The sequence below is a fragment of the Tinamus guttatus genome, unplaced genomic scaffold (genome assembly GCF_059628265.1).
Source record: "Tinamus guttatus ecotype Peru unplaced genomic scaffold, ASM5962826v1 Tinamus_guttatus_pri_ptg001602l, whole genome shotgun sequence".
Classification (NCBI taxonomy): Eukaryota; Metazoa; Chordata; class Aves; order Tinamiformes; family Tinamidae; genus Tinamus; species Tinamus guttatus.
In genome coordinates, this window is record NW_028290136.1 from 880,471 (window position 1) to 900,284 (window position 19,814).

Genomic DNA, 19,814 nt, shown 5'->3' on the forward strand with positions numbered 1-19,814 from the left:
TTCTGTGTATTTCCACCTGAATACCTCCAGTAGATTTTTTTATACTTACATACGCGCTTCCATACCTGTATATTTAAATTTATATATATACTTAAAATGCAGCATATTTTTCACGACAGCCTGTTCAAAAGCAGAGCAAATTTGAGAAACCTATAGCTCTCAATCCAAAAGTCCAGTACACGAGCCTGGAAAGTGCTGAAACATTCCAGAAGGCTTTGTCTCCTGCAGATGCCTTGAGGTGTATTTTCATTTTCTGAGTGCAGTAGTAGGAAAAACATGCAGGACATTTCCAGCCAGCTATACAGGACTATGTAGGTGTACATATATTTCAGATTTACAAAGAACATTTGACTAATGCCTGTGCATTCCTTGGTTTGTTAGCTTGGCGGTAAGTCATGGCTCATCATCTCCAATATTAAATTGTCAAGTGGCACATTCAGTGTAGTAATAAATATGTGTGTGGGGGGGATGTATATGTTTATGCATGTGTATCTTTAAATGCCATCCTAAGACTATGACTTAAGCTTGTGTCACTGGCAGACTGTATCACCAACTAGCTGCTGGTGCAGCTCTTATTCTCAATTTGCAGTTTAAGAGGATTAGCATATTTTATTCTTTAAGAGCATCACAACTAACAGTATGAAGACCAATTTCTTTACTGTTTACAATGGAAAGTTGCCAGTTAAAACTGGCAAGCCCCAGGTGATGAGAGAGACCATGGTCCATTATTGTGATATGACTGTGGCTAAATATACCTATCTTTAAAATATCTTAGTTATCAAAAGCACTTGTCAAGTTGTTAGAGGATGCCACATATGTGGGGCTTTGTCACGTGCTGCTGCATTGCCTGTGTTCAAACTGAGCAGGCACCAGAGATGCTAAAACGTGTTCCTAGGTGTCTGACTTACTGACTAGAAAGATTTAGTAACTTGGAACCTAAGGAAATGCTATTTTTTTTTTGCTGATGGCAGAAACATATTTTATCCCAAATGCAGCCAATGTGCTGCAGGGATATCTGGGTATTTTTAAAGGTGTTGAGTATTCCCAGTTACTTGAAACTTGCTTAAGAGCTGCTGCTGTTCCACCCACTTAAAGATTAAGCCCGTGGCTTACTCAGTAACACAGATGTGTCACACAGACTGTGTGTTCAGCGGGATCCAAACACTCCCGAGCGCTGGCGGTTCCTGTAATCTGCTCTTCCCCTCTGATCCATTACGGTAGCAGTATCTGATGGTGATTAGAACCTGGCTTCATAAATCACCAAGAATTTGGGGCTGTTCAGATCCAAACTCAGGTTGTAATTCAACCATGGCATTTGCTTTCTGCCTGTTCATTTCTGCCTCGCCACCTCACTTACATGTTGGATATTTTTTGTTTATTTTTGCTTGCTTGTTTGACTTGCAAGTATCCCCTGTTTTACAATCTTTCACTTCAAAAAGGAGGGAGAAGGGACAGGAAAACAAAACATAACCTCCTCCTCCCTACCTCCCCACAAAATAAAACCCCAGCCAAAACTAAAGGTGTTCCAAATACATAAAGGTCACGCATAAACAAGTGCTTTTATTTCAGAATGTAAGAGTCAAATCAAGCTATGTTTGCCTAGAGCCCAAGCCTTTAACTGTTCTTTCATGATATCTAACCTTTTGAGAAGAATGTGACTGCAAGCTGAACATGCTCTGTCTTAATTTTTGAAGTGACCAGGCTTTGTTTTTAAAGGCCAGGACTCCTAAACATCAGTGAACCAGCCACTCAGCCCTGGCTAGCAGATACCTGGCCTAACACGGGGAACAACCACAACGACTGCTCCATCAACTGCTGCACCTCCAGCAACGGGAACAGCGACAGCAACCTCACAACATACAGTCGACCAGGTTAGATATGTTTCTGCCTTGCTAAGGAATCTTCCTTACACAGTTTATACTTACAGGACCTGAGGATAGTCTCTTCTTCTTCTTCTTTTTTTTTTTTTTTGGTATGTGTAAGCTTAATGCAATTTCATTCCTCTTTTCTGTGGTTGTGCTTTTGTTTCCTTTTATGGACAGTTGTATCAAGCTTTATTAAAAGGTAAATGAGCCCCTGCAATGTTACGTGTTACCAAAAGTCATGCTGAACAATGTGTTGCAACATTTGAAAAAATACAGATAACTTTTCATTTCTAGGGTGCTCTACATCTTTGTGTTACTTGGACAGAGCACCAGAAGTTCTCACTAGTGCGATTTTCATTCTATATTTTGGGGGTGACGGGAAAGAAGAAAAAACTCATTGCCACAGATGGTTGCAAGATAGTTAAGAGTAGTTGGGCACATGTAAAATTGTCTGTGGGACTCTGTTCTGCACAAAGCCGGGTAGCTCGGAGCGTGCGGGCAGGACGGTTAACTTCATGACCTAAAAGCAGTGGTGAAATGGCAGGTTAACCTCACGAGTTCCCTCCAAAACACAACAGGGGAAACATACCTGCAAGTGCCATTTGTTACGTGTTTGGTTTTAAACAGACCTGACAGTGTTGCTGGTGAGGAATAAAAATGACGTTTTTTTCTCCATCCCTTGTACACCAGCAGCAACTCTGGCTGCCTTTTGCTAGTAGTATTTCCCAGCATTTTGCAAAGAGGTTATGATTATCCCCAGTGAAGCTGTGCGAGTGCAAATCAGCACCACCTCTGGTGTAATTAATGTGAAGCCAGTCGTAATGTGAAGGTGGTAACTGATCTGCTGCTGCATCCAGCCTGACAGTGACCAGTGCCAGGTGCTTCAGAGGAAGGTGAGAGCTGCTAACAGAAGAGACTAGTGTCTGACCCTGCCTAAGGAAAACATGTCCACAAATGCCACTGTGCAAAGGTATTTGAGATTGTAGAGATTGTTCGCTTTACAGTAGAAAGCAAAAGCCTAACAAGTTTTAGGAAATGAAAACGAATTTTTTTAAAAAAAGGAAGAGAATCCTCATTTGGTGGATTGTAAACTATTTTAACATCTTGCCATGAGGTGCAGTAAATTCTTTCTCAGTTTGTCTTTTATATTAAGCTCAGTTGTCTTGCTAAGTCATTCCTTCCTTTGAAACAGAGCATACATGCTTGGTGTCCGACAATGCTTTTAATGGTCTCTTCTGTCCTGGAAATGTTTGAGATTCATGAATATCCTAAGTAACAGTGCACATTTAGTAGCACTGTCTTCCACCTTTACAAAAAGGGAACAGATTGTTCTAAAAGTAGACATTATAAAATAATCTAACAAATAGAATAAATCTTTTGTTACACAGGTAAACAAGTTATAAGTATTGCATATGAAGAATTCTAATATGTCTATGGAAAGAAGTGTACGAACTGCATATACTGTGTCAATTATTTTACACAAAAATCGTATCTATTTGAAAATGGTAAAACATATGCTGTAAGTGCCTCTGCCAGGATATTACAGCAAAGCAAGAGGTATCATGAAAGAGTGGGAATGCTGTATATATACCCAATTTAACAGAACAAGCATGAAAAGGGGGAAAGACTAGGATCGCTTTAATATGTGAGAGAAAAAGGAGAAATTAAAATATTAAAGAAGCAGAAGTCAAGGCATTGAAGACTGTGAAGCAATAAATAAATAAATAATAACTCACATAACAAAGAAAAATGTATCAAATGGTAAATAAAACCTTCAAAAGGCAGAAGCCGGAGGCATAAGATGTGCAATGAATAAGTTGTATGTGGCATGTTCTGATATTGTTCCTTAATCGCCAAAATGTGGATGAGTGGATTTCATTCTCAAGTGTTACTGCCTTTTTTTTTGCATTTCTTGCCTTTTTCTGGAGTTACTTTTTAGGAAAAATGTCTGTATTAGGGACTGTTTTGAAATGGAATGTCCTCTGTATTCGGTGGTTATTTCATATAGCCGAATGTTCAAATCCTGAATTGTGTTTTGCTTGGCACCCTCTTAAGTAAATTAATTCTGGCCTCCGCAGGTAATGCTCTTCAGGACTGAATCAAACTCATTAACACAAATGCTGCACATTTTTAAAGAGGGAGAGGATATACCTGGTGATTGTTACGTAGTTACTTTTGCATTAATCAGTGGCGAATTGTCGTTCGTGTTTAACGAGCACTGAACACTGGTCTCCCTAATCTCTCTAAACACCTACCCACGGACTGTGTTACGACCTTCAGCATCCTTCCAGTGGACTGGATATGGAGAATTCCTGTCACACAGAAGAGAAGGAAACCCTGAAAGGCAGGCGCACTGGTTCACACAGCAGCGGCCAGAGCATCAGTACATGCTTAATTAATGTCTGACTATAATGAGTGCTGATCTCGTGGTACAATAACTGTTCGAAGAATGAATTCACACTGTCTATATTTAGCACACAGGACAATGGAGTTACAATGGTATTGCTTACTCTGCAGTATCCAAAGGAATGACTAATTTGCAGAAATTCCAAAATGCTTTCCTGTCTTTTTGTTTCAAGCCCAAATATACGATTGTACAAGGAAACAATGGTCAAATAAAGTCTTGCTACAGGGTACCGAGTTCCTTTACACACTGTGCTGTTTCTCTTTAATTATTTCTGTGAATGAGTAATTATTTTCTGATCTGTTTTATAAAAATCTGCCGTATTCTCTTTCCTACCACAATTACAAAAAAGTCTAAGTGATTTTCATTCTATATTGACATGAAGTAACTGCCATGTTTAGTTATTCCCACAGTTAGTTTTGTTTGATTTTTCCTTTAAATGCAGATTACTTTAACCACAGTTATTCATTAAATAAATATAAATACTACTTTGATAATAGTGTCTAAATGTAAATATTGATATGGCTAGTATAGGAAAAAAAAAAAAAAAAGAGAAGGTAAGTAAGTCGTAGTAGATACAGTTCAGTAGATCTGAATTTACAGTGCACCAAAACACTGAACACTACTTTTGGTCTGGCCACTTGGCCAGTATGCGCAGTGACTTAAAAGGTAAATTACACTCCATAATTTAGGTAGTTAATTATATGATCTCTGTTTCATGGATGCAAGCCATACGGTTTTGCGCTAGCAATTTTTTAGAGGGTATTTCATTGAAAGTAGAGTGTAAGCGAACAGAATGACCTTTTCTTTTTTCTTTCCTCTGTGGTTAGCCGATTGTATAGCAAATTACAACAATCAGCTGGACAACAAGCAAACAAACCTGATGTTGCCTGAGTCAACTGTATATGGTGACGTGGACCTAAGCAACAAAATCAATGAGATGAAAACCTTCAATAGTCCAAATCTAAAGGACGGAAGATTTGTCAGCCAGCCTGGGCAACCCACTCCTTATGCCACCACTCAGCTCATCCAGTCAAATATCAGCAATAATGTTAACAATGGCAGCGGGGATACGAATGAGAAACACTGGAAACCCTCTGTTCAGCAAAAGCAAGAGGTTGCACCCATACAGTACAACATTATGGAGCAAAACAAATTAAACAAAGGTGAAGAGCTTTTAGCTTGTTTCTCCTCTTTAGGCGTCAGAGGAGTTGTGACCTTCTGGTGCTGGGAGTCCAAAGCTTTCAGGGTTAGCACATACAGACCTCTGTGGTGCTCTAGATTTAGAAATTCACAGTTAACAGTGTCAAAGAGTTAATTAGCACCACAATAACCTTCAGAAATTGAATTTATTATAGCAAATAGCAAGCTGTATCTTTAAAAAGAATTAAATAAAAGATATTTCCTATGGATTTGAGGTTAATTTAAATTTAATAGTAGTTGAGGGATTGGTGAGGACAGAGACGAGATATTTTATTCATAAGCCAGATGCATGGTAGTCACATTATATTCTACCTTAAATTTTAAATAGGTCAACCCACTCTTCCCAGTCGTGGATGGAGACTAATTAAATCTACATGTTCATGTAAATGAATGAAATTTTGCATATCAGACTCTGTAAAATTGTATTGTGTCGTACACTGGGGACAGCAATGGAGCCATCCAATTCATTGCAGACATATTCCTAGCAAGCCTCCGATTCACATATTCAGAGGCAATTCTACTGCACACAATTTTGGGAAACTAAATTCCTTTGTTACCCTGACTGAAGTCTGTGGATCCAGAAGCTAAAAATAAATTGATTTTGGTGTTAACATGAAACATCAGAATGTACTTTTGTGGCCTTGGGGGCATGTTTCGTTAATAAAATGTGTGGGAGTTGGAAGAAATAGGTATGCGATTTCTTGCTAGTCCTCCAGGCTACCATGCAACCTCTTTTAATAACCTGATTTGCAAAACAGTATCCCTAGGAACTGGACCCATTCTAACTTTGAACTTTTTGAATGGATTGTCGTAGCTCAGATGATCTGATAGTGATAAGTTATCCAGTAAAACGACACATTTCATTACAAGAATGTTGACTTCTTTACCGGACCTGTCTACCCACAGAGGAGTTCAAAGGGCAATATAAAAATGTGACACTTGCCTTTGACATAAACATGTCAAGAGAAAATTCAATTTTTGTGGCTCCTTACTGGAGGGTGAAGGCTTTCTTTTTCTTGTAATTATGTTTTCTTTCATGAACTGTGTATTACATATCTGTTTCAGAATTAAAACATGTTTGGTTTTTATGCCCTGGAAGACATTGCATCTTTCAAATTGTCTATATTACAGCTGCATATTCTCTAGCATATTGTAGTGTGCAAAGGCCCCCTTAAAGCATTGTCTGCTGACAGTCATATATACATATTTCAGAGTGTTGATTTATTGTTTATCCTCTGTGTAAACATATGTGGTATGCAGGGCTTCACCATGGTCTGTGGAATGCAACTAGTCTGAGAAACTATTACAGAATATTCTCTGGTGTGGAATTTATCATTTTGCTCTTTTTCCCATGCTTACATTATTGCAAACATTGCTGCAGCAGATGGGGACTGGATTCTTAGTTTTGTTTATTTTTATTTTGCTTTTCTATTTTATGAGTCAATATTCTGCTCTTGGTTTTCTCATTTCCTAAGTCAAAACCATCTTGCTGAAAATTATACCTATAACTTTTGTAATGAGAAATAACTATTTGATGCGTTACATGCTGTGCTTCACTGTCACTACTTTATGTCCATGGTTCTGTTTATGACTCAATTTTATTTGCTATATGAAGAGCAACACAGCTCCTTTCTGTTCTCTGTAAATTCTAAATACTTCCTGGCATGAAAGTACTGTATTATCATATGAGTATTTTACTCCTGCTATAGTTTTGCAGATCTGGTTGCCAAATCTTCAGAGTTGGAGAGAGAAGTTACTGTAATAGCCATTAGCAAAAAAAAAAAAAAAAAAAAAAAGAGCCCTGTATAACTGAGACACTGGACCAACTGAAACAAGACCTGAGCCACACTGTTGCTCCAACAGATCACACAGGCCTTGTAGACTGCCTCTTATGTAGGGTTGTCACCTTTAAAATTCAGAAAGTAGCTGCTACAGCCAATTGGCTGTCCTGCATGCATAAGTTAATCAGAATCCATGGAAAAATCTGTCAAGATGACAGTACTATTCACATTCAAAATGTTCACACAGGTCATATACATCCTTTGAGACTAAATCATTGCAGAGCACTGTAACAGTCCTCTGCATATTTGCTGTGAAGCTACTAAGTTCCCATGATTCTCCCTAAACTTTGGCTTAGAGGCAAGATAAGAGTAAAATGTAAGGGTTTTCCCTTCAGAAAGTCAAATTATTTCTTCCTTACTATTTTCAGGAGGTCTTACTTTGTGCTATAAAGCAGGTATATAAAAGTCTCACTTTTTCAGGAGGGTGATAGTAACTATACTATTGAACTTGCAGATTACCGGGTAAACGACAACATTGCTCCAACTATTCCATACAACCAGGCATATGACCAGAATACAGGTGGATCCTACAACAGCTCGGATCGAGGCAGTAGTACATCTGGTGAGTATGTAATGCATTTTCCAAGCTGTAGTTCTCTTTTTTGTGTGGACACAGTTGACTTGTAGCCATAGATAGCACCAGTTCATTTACCTACAGAAGGGATCGGAAGTGGGACCCACTAAAAATGATATAGCACTGATTTGTTAAACAGCATAAAATCTGGCCAAATAGATGTCTGTATTTCTTTTGCAGTGTCATGGTTGCTTAGTATCATCTGCATATAATCTACAAATTATTTAGCTCATTGCTTGGCCAACATTAGGAAAAAATAGCAATTAGTTGAATTTCCAAATATTAATGCCCTACTGTTTAATAGTATGACCTCCGAATAAAGATATCGTAGAAATTCCTTTTCAGCTGTCACAGTTTTAATTTATATATTACTTTCCCCGTAATTTATTAACTTCTTTTCCATCTGTTGGCTCTACTCACCTAAGACAATCTTATTCATAGAAATGCTGTGATATCTAACAAAACTACTTTATAAGAAATTTTCTATTTTTTAATGTAATCCCTTACATTTTATTGGGTAAAAGAACATGCTTGTAAACATATAGATGTATATAAATCTTCCTTTATTTTTATAGTCTAAAAGTCTTTTGTAAAAGTCTTATTTTTTTGTGCCTGCAAGTCTGACCAGGGTAGTGAAATTGCACTTTGGGCTTTTGAACACAAAGCCAAGTTTAGTTGAGAAATTATTACTTCTTTTATGAGCATAACCTGTTACTAGCTTTCAGTTTTGAATCTTGATAGAGGTCTGTGAAATGTTCAGAAACAACATGCAGGCTTGGTCTGGGGCCTTACCACAGGCCTGATATTCAGTCCATGTTTACCTACATGAAGCTGATTATAAGGTGATTTATGGATCAGTCACAATCTTCCTGGACTTTACTTCTGCTAACCAAGACCACAGCTCTTCCTTCTTTTTGTTCTGCTTCCTCCATGGATAGCTTATGTGCCTCAATCCTAACCTGCGCTCCATCTTAACCATGGAAGAGGCATAAACTTGTAAATGAGCCTGCTATTCCCTGGGGTGACCTGCGTTCTCAGTGACTGCGGTGAGATGAGGGAAGGCACCTGGTTCTCCCAGGTGCTCAGAGGTGTTCTGGGAGCCTTTTGGCCATTCCGAGGTCTACAGCACCAGGATGTGGTGCTAAGCCTCCACTCAATGGCATTCGGATCTGAAATTCAGTGTGGAACATCTCAGGGGTATGAACCTATGCAAGTTAAAATTGAGAAATATTACTCTCTATGCCATGTAGATGATGGTCTGCTTAGGATAGTTAAAGTATTGCCTAACATACCAAGATACCAAAAAAAAAATAACTGTACATAGCTAAAATATACTGATATCTAGCAGTTACCGTGGGACAGTGAGAAGCAGAACTAATGACTATGATTATGGAAAATCTGAGGGAGCAGGAGAGAAAACAAGTTTCTTAAGCCTCACTGCAACACCTTTAGTTATGTGGATAGGCTTAACTGTGCTAATATAAAACTGTGTCTCAGTTGAAGAGATAACTAGAAATTGCTTTAAAACATGCTCAGAAATACAGTGGCTTTCAAGAAGTATCAATAACAGAAAAAGAGTAACAGGTATATAAATGAACGGTGGTAGAGGCAGTTCTGACCATAGCCGTGTCCAAAGCTAAAATTCAAGAGCAACTGAAAAGCTGGCCTGATTCAAAGTTATTGGAATTGTTAAAGCTGCATTGTTCTATTATGAGCTGTAATTTCCCAGTAATAGTAGCTGAAAACATTTGTGCCATACTTCATCAATTTGCTTTTTCTGTTTTTTTTTTGTTGTTATTTTAGTTCTTCCAGCAATTATTTTCAGCTGCACCTGCCATTTAGACTAAAACTAGTAATTTCATTGTGCCTAAAACATTTCAGTGGACAAGTACAAATTACATATATTCAGTAACTTAATGCAACAGTGGAACTTTAATAGATCATATCTGTATCATATTGTATTTTAGGTTCCAGCAATTAAATAATAGAAATGCACTTTGGAAAATATGTCTACAGCTCATTTGTTTTAGATAATAATCTATAATGTAATTAATAGAAGTAGGAAGCTCACTCTTAATGAAATTGGTTGTAAAATTCATTTGTGGTTTTACTGCATTTTGGCTATTTATTTCAAGCTATGTTTCTTTCCTTGTTATAGTAAAGTTTCTAGTTAAAATCAAGTTTTGTACACAGAATGTGTATTCTGCTTCACAGCTTACAGCTTCTTCACAGATTATTCCCAGTTTATTCCCATAGCAGAGAATTGTAGAGACTTCAGGAGGAGCTATATGAGGCTGTGGTTATTTTGTTTTCCAAAGGGTAAATTGTGAAAATATTAAAAAATATATATATGTATTGCTTTTTATTCCTAGGGAGTCAAGGGCACAAGAAGGGTACTCGTACTCCAAAGGCTCCCAAGCAAGCTGGCATGAACTGGGCAGATCTCCTTCCACCCCCTCCTGCACATCCCCCTCCCCATAGCAATAGTGAAGATTACAGTCTTTCAGTGGATGAAAGGTAAGAAACATGAATATATCACCTAAGTCTGACTTTACTGGCTAGCTAATTGCACTGTAATTTGCCCTACAAGCTGGCAGTGAGACCTTCCTTCAACTTTTCTGGTGCTCCTCAACTAGCTGCATTGTCACTCGTTAGAGAGATTGCTGAGTGACAGTGGTGTGGCACTCAGTGCATCCTTACTAAGCTATTTGCAAGAGCACCAATAACAAAGGTGTTTTTTTTTTTTCTGGGCAATTTATACATATATCAGCTATGCTAATAACACGGTAAAAATTTAAGTCCTTATTTTCTTAAAAAATTAATTTTAGCTATGAGCAAGAAATCCCTTGTCCCGTCCCACCTGCAAGGATGTATCTGCAGCAGGATGAGCTAGAGGAAGAGGAAGAAGATGAGCGAGGTCCAACTCCACCCGTTCGAGGAGCAGCTTCCTCTCCAGCCGCTGTCTCCTATAGCCACCAGTCAACTGCCACCCTCACCCCCTCTCCCCAGGAAGAACTGCAGCCCATGTTACAGGACTGTCAGGAGGAGCTGGGACACATCCAACACCAACCCGACCGGAGGTGTGTCAATGCAAATGTAGAGAGCGAGATGTGACTGAGGTCGTCCTGGCCCCACTGCCAATTCTTGCTGAATTCAGTGAGGCCAAGATTCTCCCCATTGCGTTTGTTCTGTTAATATTTAACTGGCGACCTGGGACGCGAGAACTGTTTGTAACCTTAGAAATACGTAATTAAGTTGCTTTATTATGATACCAGGGAAAGAAATGCAGTATTTCACTTTATGCTACGTGCAATGCTGACACAAGTTAAATTCACAGTCATCAGGATATTAAAGTGCTATCGTTAACACAGCTTACCATATAATTACAGTTCCATTGTTTCCAATAGATTTACTGCATTATTACCATAAAATAGCATGCATTATTTCACAGTAACTGTGCAATTAACTTGTCACCAATATGTATGAATATATATAAATATATAATTTATATAACCTATAGATTTTTCTCCTCTCATAAATCCTAATACAGTAAATTATTACTTGCAAATTTTCTTAACATTTCCACCTACCCTCATTTAAAGAAATGACCAACATTAATAAAGACAGATATTTGTTATAGGGAAATTTTGTTTCTTCCTTGCCTTGCTTTTAGTGGAAACTACTTTGCATATACTCACTCACAGCTTCTGTTCCATAAAATAGTGAATTCTGAATGAGGCTTTTTACATATGATCCATATTTGTCTTGACTTTTTGTTAAGATAATACAGCTTTTCCATCCAGAAATATATCCCTTTCATTTTTTTTCCTTCAGTGTTTTTTACATATTTTAATTAACAATTTACCTGTAATATTCCAGACATATTTTCTGTTTTTAGAAAAGCGCATGCTGATGGTGATTTCATGAACATAGTGTCTGCCATATAGGTTAGATTTTGAGTTTATTAATATAAACTGGACATTATGGATGTATTTTCCAGATTATTTTTGAAAAGTTAGTTCATTTTTGAGTTTTCCTTTTGTAGGTACACAGTAGTAATCTAATCTGATTGGTTGGAAAGGTCTTGTATCTGCCTTTACTTTTATTCTCCGCTTCACCTTTGTCTGTCTTATGTTGTATTTATTCTTTACGGTACCATTTCCTGTACTGTGTATCTTTTTCTCTTCTTTTAGCTTCCTGACTCTTCGTAATCACTCTTTTTCTTAGTAGGTGGCTAATAACATTTTCTGTAATTTTGATCGGCCCTAATGTGCCGGGGCACAGAAGAGCTCATTTTAAGCGCTTTCAGTTTTCAAGGGTTATATAGAGGTCAAACTTGCTGGACACTAATGGAAAAGGGAAATGCCAAGTGAACAACCTGTTATGGGTGACCTCGGACACTGTGTTTGGGAAAGTGTGAGATGAATACTGATACACAGGTTGGAGTAGGCCTTGGTGCAGATAAATGAAAATTCACAGGGCCATCCAGCAACTGCTTGTAAAGTAGGATGTTCTGTCAACACAGCCATGGCTGATCACAATAAATATCATCAAAAATAGTTAAAGACTGAGTTTTATATGGAGTTTTATCTAGTTTATACTCCTAGGGCATACACTTAATCACTGAGTAGATGGAAAAAATGCATTTATTATTTTGTTATTCCTGTGATGGTTAAACCTAGCTTTTATGAAAATCTTAGAATTGTTTCTGACTAAATTCATCTTCCTCATTTACTTTTTCTAACACCGTTTCGTGTTTCTGTGCCACATCTATTTCTTCAGTTGAAAAGGATTCACACAGCTCTGTCTACCCCATCAGCAAGGCTTGACTGACTACCTCTGTCATTATTGGTGTTGATGTAACCCATGGCATTGCTATTTAGGAGTGGGATATGGTGTGCTCAGCAGCTGTAGCCCTTTCTGGTAGATGGTTTTTGTTTCAAATACTGTAGGACAATGCTTTCCAGTTAAGAAGACACTTTGAGTGGTGCATTTCTCTGTACTGTTTTCACTTTCTTGGTCAGTTTTCTTGCTTGTTGTTGTATATGTGGTTGTGAAAATAGTGCCTAAAATATTGCTGTGTTAAAATCACATTTTGTTGTTTTTTATTAGCCTAACATACTTTTTATTAGCTCTGTTTGATAATTATAGTCCTGCTGCATATTATCTCCATTCCCTATGAGAAGCCAGCGTCTAGAATATAATTCTTGTGATGATGATTGTCTATAGTAACATTTCTCTGTTCAGTCAGCTTGCTAAAATTATAGTAACTGTAATAGAAATCTGTGCTCTGGAAGACTGGGCAGGCAAAGGAGAAACTAAAGATTTAGTGAGATAGGAGATGATGTCCATGTTAAAGTGAGAGCTGAGATAGGAGACGATGTCGCTGCTAAGGCGAGAGCTACTGCATCAGATAAAGTGAAATAAAGTATTGCTAAATCTATCTGCCCATGAACAGCTGCTCTCAATTAGCCTATTCTTAAGGGTTGGCAGGCAAGCTATAATTTCAGGAATCCTAACATGTTTTGTAACTAGTTGCCTGTCTCCTACTACCAAAACCCGGAGAGCAGGAAGGCTGGCAAATATATTGCAAGGACAGATGTCACAAGAGCTTTAAATTAGGGCAGTAAAACTCTATTGGGCAAGGTCTCTAATCAAAGGCAGGTAGAAGTTCCCAGGCAGCAATGGCTTCTGTTTTGTTGTTGTTGTTTTTAAATTAAATGATTATTTAGTATATATCTCTAACTGACCTTGTCTTCGTTGCCATTTAACAGTTAACACAGTGAGTGAAAAGCACTGGTTAGATGAGCTCAGGGAGGTTCCAATTTTCTCAGGCCACAAAATATTAGATTTTTCTTCACTCATTTTTCCTTTTGAAATAATAAGTATTTCCATTTTTAAAAAGAAAAATCACCTTCTAAAAAGCAAAGATTTAAAGTTTATAAGAATTCTCATTTGCCAAGGAGAAAAATAAGGGAAAAATCTGAGAGAGGAAAATTGCTTTGGAATGTTTGCAAACCAGACTGCCCTGGAATTTCCCGGCAAGTGAAGTCAAGAGCCCAGCCACCACTGCACAGTGTTTCTTCCTTTCAGACAATTGGCACTTAAAGAGCGTGCACGTGGCCTTATGAAGAAAAACTGTTGACAATGTTAATAACACAGACTTCTGAGTAAAGTATTAAGTAAATGAACATTGATCTAATGACGTCTAATGCTTTGGCTCCTTCAGCTGGAGGCATCATTAGTAATTATTTAAGCTTGGAATATAATAATCAATGCATCTTCATGCATTTTAGAATGCTTAAAACCTAAATTTAATGTGATAACTAGATTATTTTTCTTTATATTATCTCCTAGACCGATTTGAAAAATCATTAAACAGCAATACCTCAATTCCTGTCTTTTTCCTATCTCTATGCTGGGGGGATAATGTTGATGGAGCAATGTCTTTGGATACAGGTCGGTAGTTTCAAGCTTCTAAAGCAATGTATAGGCACTTTCTTCTGCGCACGTTCTCAAGGAGGTGTAAATCCTTGTAACCATATGTAAGAATTGTAACCATCTCTTTCCTAGCTGTACAAGGGCTGTATGAAGAAAGAAAATGAGCCGTTTTTTCCTTAAAATCAGAGTTGAAGGAACTGTATGAAAAATCAGATTTCCTTTGGTAGATTTCAAACAACGTTGTGGATTAGTTTGACTTAAAGGAAAAAAAAAAAAAGGAGAAAAACCCCTGACCTTTCCACCTTTCAAATATAAATTCTAGTGACTAAAAGTGGCAAGTCAAGCTGGTTTCGAAGTAAAAGAAATATTTACAGCAATTTACTTTTTTGTGTCATTACGTTTTGTGACTTCCGTTTTTTCCTACCCTTGTATTTTTATGCAGACGTCAACCTGTGAGTCCTCCACCCCCTCCAAGGCCTATATCTCCACCACATACCTATGGATATATCTCGGGCCCGTTGGTCTCTGATATGGATACCGACGCACCGGAGGAGGAAGAAGATGAAGCAGATATAGAGGTTGCCAAGATGCAAAACAGAAGACTCCTTTTGCGTGGCCTTGAGCAGACACCTGCCTCAAGCGTTGGGGATTTGGAGAGCTCTGTGACAGGGTCCATGATCAATGGTTGGGGTTCAGCCTCTGAAGAAGACAACATCTCAAGTGGACGGTCCAGTGTGAGCTCCTCAGATGGATCATTTTTTACTGATGCAGATTTTGCACAGGCTGTCGCAGCAGCCGCAGAGTACGCTGGCCTTAAAGTAGCCAGACGTCAAATGCAGGACGCTGCAGGAGGTGAGTTCATCTTGTGTTTGAGAGGGTAAGAAAAAATACCACATTATGACATGTATTTCTCCACAACTTCTTCCTGAATTTCTACAGTAACTTAAAAATAAATCACGTAATGATGTTCTTGCAACATTTAGAAATCTACACATGCAGGAAATTGCTTTGCATCCCCATCTTGCAGGTTAGCATTCTTGCAACTGAACTTACAGCAAAGGGGCAATTTGTACTAGGTGAACAGTTAGAAATGGAGCTTTGATGGTACAGTTCAAATAAATTTCTGCAATATCTTGTTTGACATAAGTAGTTTCTAATTATTTGCTCTTATTTATTATTGCCAAGCATCATCCCCCCACTGAATGCCGTGGATCTCCACCGAGTGAGTCTAGCAGAGTCTTGCCTAGCTGTGCATCATTTGTAAATCAGTGGAGCAAAGTTTGGAAAGCAGTATTTCATAGAAAACTGCTTAAGCAGAGAGAATGATGTTGGTAGATATGGGAGTTTGTTCCAATAAATATTTCTTACAAGTGATTTTAAAGTCCTTTTTTTTCCCACAAACTCATTGCTTTTATGCTCTTTTTAAAACAATCTTGCTATGATTTAACCTCAAAGAATTGTGGTAAAAACTTGCCCATAATTTAGAAAATTTTCCATCTTTGTTTTAACTAAATATTCCCATATTCGTGTAGAAAGTGAAATATGTTTCTGTTCAGAGTTCTTCTAATACAGAATTCTACTCTTTTCCTGATACAAGGCTCCTAGTATTTTCAATCATCACTCTTCATGAAGGATTTAATCCCACTGTATTGAAATACACCCTCAGATTAGACCCTCTGACATTTATTTCCCCAGGATTTGGGGAAGAAAATGTTAATTTGGTTGTTTTCCATTCTGTATTTCACTCTTATTTTTTGCAGAATGCTGTTCAAGCCATTCCTGCTTTGTTATTGAGATGAACTGAGTTTGTGTTGGCTTCCTAATTCAACACCTGCCATTAGAGATGGGTTAGATTATAGATTATGAATATGTGTGTATTTCTGACTTCTTTTTTTCTCCGGAATCATCTCTGGAGATACAAAATTCTATGTGTGAAATATTTAACGTTTAGCAAAGTACTTGTCATTAATAATACAGAATGTATATGGACAGTCAGCAACCTGAGTAGGCCTGATAATTACCAGATGGATATTGTTGTATTTCAGCTAAGAAGTAGGAATACCACTGTATGGAATGCTAGCTTCAAGCAGCTCCATAGATATTTTGCCAGTGCTGTAAAGTTGCCAAACCTAGAGAGGAGGAGCCCAGTTATAACTGTGTCCACACTGACTCCACAGATCTGCAAAATTCCTCTCTCATTTCTGATACCCTCTCTGAGCTAACAGCCCTTTGTTTCATTTCAACACAGCTGTTCATCATGAAGAATGAGAGGGGAGGTAATTTAGTAAATTTGGATGAAATCCTGGCCCATTGAGGTAGGATGTGGCAAAACTCCCATTTATATCTATGGGGCCAGAATTTTACCCATGTTCATATAAGATGTTATATATATGTTTCTCTGTATGTGTGCGCATACATGCACGCATATATGTGTATATGCACACACACATACACATAAATATGCATGTATATACACATGAGGTTATATATTTAGGAAAGATTTCTTCTTACATCTTGTTGCTAATACAGGTAGATAATTTTACAATAATGAAGTTCGTGCTGTGGGGTGATATTTATATATCAGTCTTGCCTGTACCTGACTACAAATCATACAAAGGCAGCACATTTTCTTTGCAAAAAAGACATGTTAAAATGCCAGTCCTACATCCCAGATGCATTCTTAGTAATTCCCTCAAAGCAGGGCTGGGGACATCTGTGACGCAGACCTGTTCTTTGTGTGGGGCAACCTTGGTCCTGTCCAAACTGGGGGAGATGAAACCCGTTGTGAAAGGGAAGGTTTTGTTGTTTATGGAGGGCTGCTGGGCTCAAAGCCTCTCTCTGCTTGACTGGTGATGGAGTTTGGGTTCCTGGAGCAAGACCTAGTAGCTACAAAGCAGCTGGATAATTTCTGTGAAACTGAGCCAGGCTGCCTATTAATAGGATGGCAAATGTTTCCCTTTAGTTATGTCTTGCTTTAAAACTGATCACAGTGAGAATGTGAATTACATTGATGTTCTAACAGTATAATTTTAAGTCCTAGAGAGCTGGAGAGTTCTCATGCAAAAGAAGAGAAAGAACAAAACGTTTGATTTGGGATGAGAAAAATAATCATGGTTGTTCTGTAACAATTTTTCAGGCCGAAGACATTTTCATGCATCACACTGTCCTAGACCCACCAGCCCTGTGTCTACTGACAGCAACATGAGTGCTGTTGTAATACAGAAGGTCCGACCTGCCAAAAAGCAAAAACACCAGCCAGGACATCTGCGCAGAGAAGTCTACACAGATGGTGAGTCCACTGAAATGGGTGAAAACCTCAGTGAACCTTTCTAAATACACAGTCAATGTGCGAGTGTGAAATTTTTCCACAGAGATAACATTAGGTTTCAAAATTCGGTGATTTGTGTTTCCTGTTGCTAGATGCACTGAACAGATTAATCATTTGAAATGCCATAGTTCCTTAATGCTGTACATTGATGCTTCCACTCCACAGCCCTGCACCTGTTTTCTGTAGTGTCCTAATCGGCTAATTACTGTCATTATTTAAGTGCCCAGATAGCATAAATAGTACAGTTGCGAATAATGTGTGGTTAGGATTAAAAATCTTCATTGAAATGGCTAAATATTAAATCCTTCAGAACATTTTTTTTTCCTTACAGAAACAATATACTATTCAAATGGCAGGCAACATAAATCAGTGGATTTGAATCCTAACCAGAAAATTGTGGCAAACAGTTACTTTCTGAACCAAAAAGCAAAATCTAATCATCTTCTCTCATGCCTTCACACATAATATCAACTCTTGCTGAAAAGCTAGTGCTTGTATTCTCTGGGGAGTTGAGGAGGATAATGCAAACATTGTGATGTTGTCTAGAGAGAGCCTTTAATGAAAATGCCTCAGGTGGCGCAGCTTTTATTAAACCACTACCTTCCAGTTTTATAAAACAACCCAGGGGCTTTGTTGGGAATTCGTGTAAGATAAATTCTCAAAGACTTAACCCATCTTGTCGAGTTTGCTAAATTTGCTGACAGGGGGAGGGCGGAAGAAGGCATCATTTCACACCTCCCTGTTCGCAGCAACAACAATCTGATTAGGACTTTCATTACCAGTGCGAGATTTTTCAAAGAGGGGCATCATTTGCCATTATCATATGAAAGCCTAATATTATAGATCCTTATCCAGGGTTACAAGAAGGGAGTTGTGAGCCACTTCTCCCTATGATTCCTGCCACTTGACGAAAAAATTTAATACAAAGCTCACGGCATGATGAGCAGAAGTAATTTAGCAATGAGTGGTTGTCCGTGCTATTATCTGTACGTTATTCTGAGTATTTTCGCTCACTAGCATCTATCTGATATTAGACTGCATTAAATACTGGCATGACACAGTGCACCTGGGCCTCTTGGCTTATGCCCAGGCCCCTTCTGTCAGTGCAGCCGAGCTGCCGGAATATTATCTGATTTTGAGAGGTTATTGCAGTGGTTTTCTGCATGTTTGCTTCTGTGAAAGGACAAGGCACGGTGTAAATCCCCAAACTGTACCAGAAATGTTACATTTATGAGAGCCTTGTAATGGCATTTTGCAAGACTTTATGGACATTTTATCAGCTTTTATTATCTTGAAGAGAATGCTCTTAACTGAATAATTGGCCGCGCATCAAACCCTGGTACGAACACAGGAGCTAGGACATCAGAAATAAAAATCTGGACAGGAGTTTTATGTGGCCATTTTCTTCCCTCTAACACAGGAATAAATAAGAGGTGGACCTACAGTTGGTGACAGGCTTTTGTGAAAGCAATTCTATCAAGTTAAATCATAGAGCACTGTGGTTAGGTATTGCAACAGATTCGACAATCATGATCAATATTTGTTTTGTGTTGTATAGCACCTGCTTACTTCAGCATATTTTTAATTAGATATGAATTTCTGCTAACCTGTGTGTTGTAATTAATGCGCAATACAGTGTGGTCATTCAGAGAACAGCAAATTATGGTTTTAATTTGTGCAGAAGTAATAAAGCCCAGTTCAAAGGTTGTAAGACTGGAAGTAAGGAGGGGGGTGCCCTTTTTTCCCTTTTATTTATTTATTTATTTTAAAACCCAGACCATTTACATAATGTTATTTTGAAGCTTACTGAAAAATATAACTATTCACTTTAATAGGCACAACTGAAAACTGTACCTTTAGAGTTAGTTATAAAATAGCACCTACTAATTGTTTTCCTTAAGTGGGGAAAAGTGGTATGAAGCTATGAATGAAACATTTGAGTACAACTGACTTTTTGCAGGTGCCTCTTAGGTTTCTCTATTGTCTTGATGTCATGCAGGAATTTATTATTTTTATAAAGGGGCAGCTAATAAAAAGACAATTCTTTTTCCCTTTAGTGAGTGAGCATGCACGTTTCATAGAAAGCAGATATTCTTAATGTAAACATTTATTGATGCCTAGAACTATTGAATAAGTATTAAAGGGATGAAAATACATT

The 19,814-nt window shown here is 38.0% G+C and overlaps 1 protein-coding gene across 1 annotated transcript in view; it reads left to right on the plus strand.

Moving 5' to 3' along the window:
• Window positions 1-19,814, plus strand: part of ROBO1 (roundabout guidance receptor 1) — a 498,318-nt gene that overhangs the window by 468,834 nt on the left and 9,670 nt on the right. Inside the window, exons 21-27 of the mRNA XM_088539356.1 lie at window positions 1,717-1,871; window positions 5,100-5,435; window positions 7,768-7,875; window positions 10,260-10,404; window positions 10,716-10,967; window positions 14,771-15,180; window positions 17,465-17,617. Coding sequence (XP_088395482.1) covers window positions 1,717-1,871; window positions 5,100-5,435; window positions 7,768-7,875; window positions 10,260-10,404; window positions 10,716-10,967; window positions 14,771-15,180; window positions 17,465-17,617 — 1,559 coding nt within the window. The remainder of the gene's footprint in view (window positions 1-1,716; window positions 1,872-5,099; window positions 5,436-7,767; window positions 7,876-10,259; window positions 10,405-10,715; window positions 10,968-14,770; window positions 15,181-17,464; window positions 17,618-19,814) is intronic.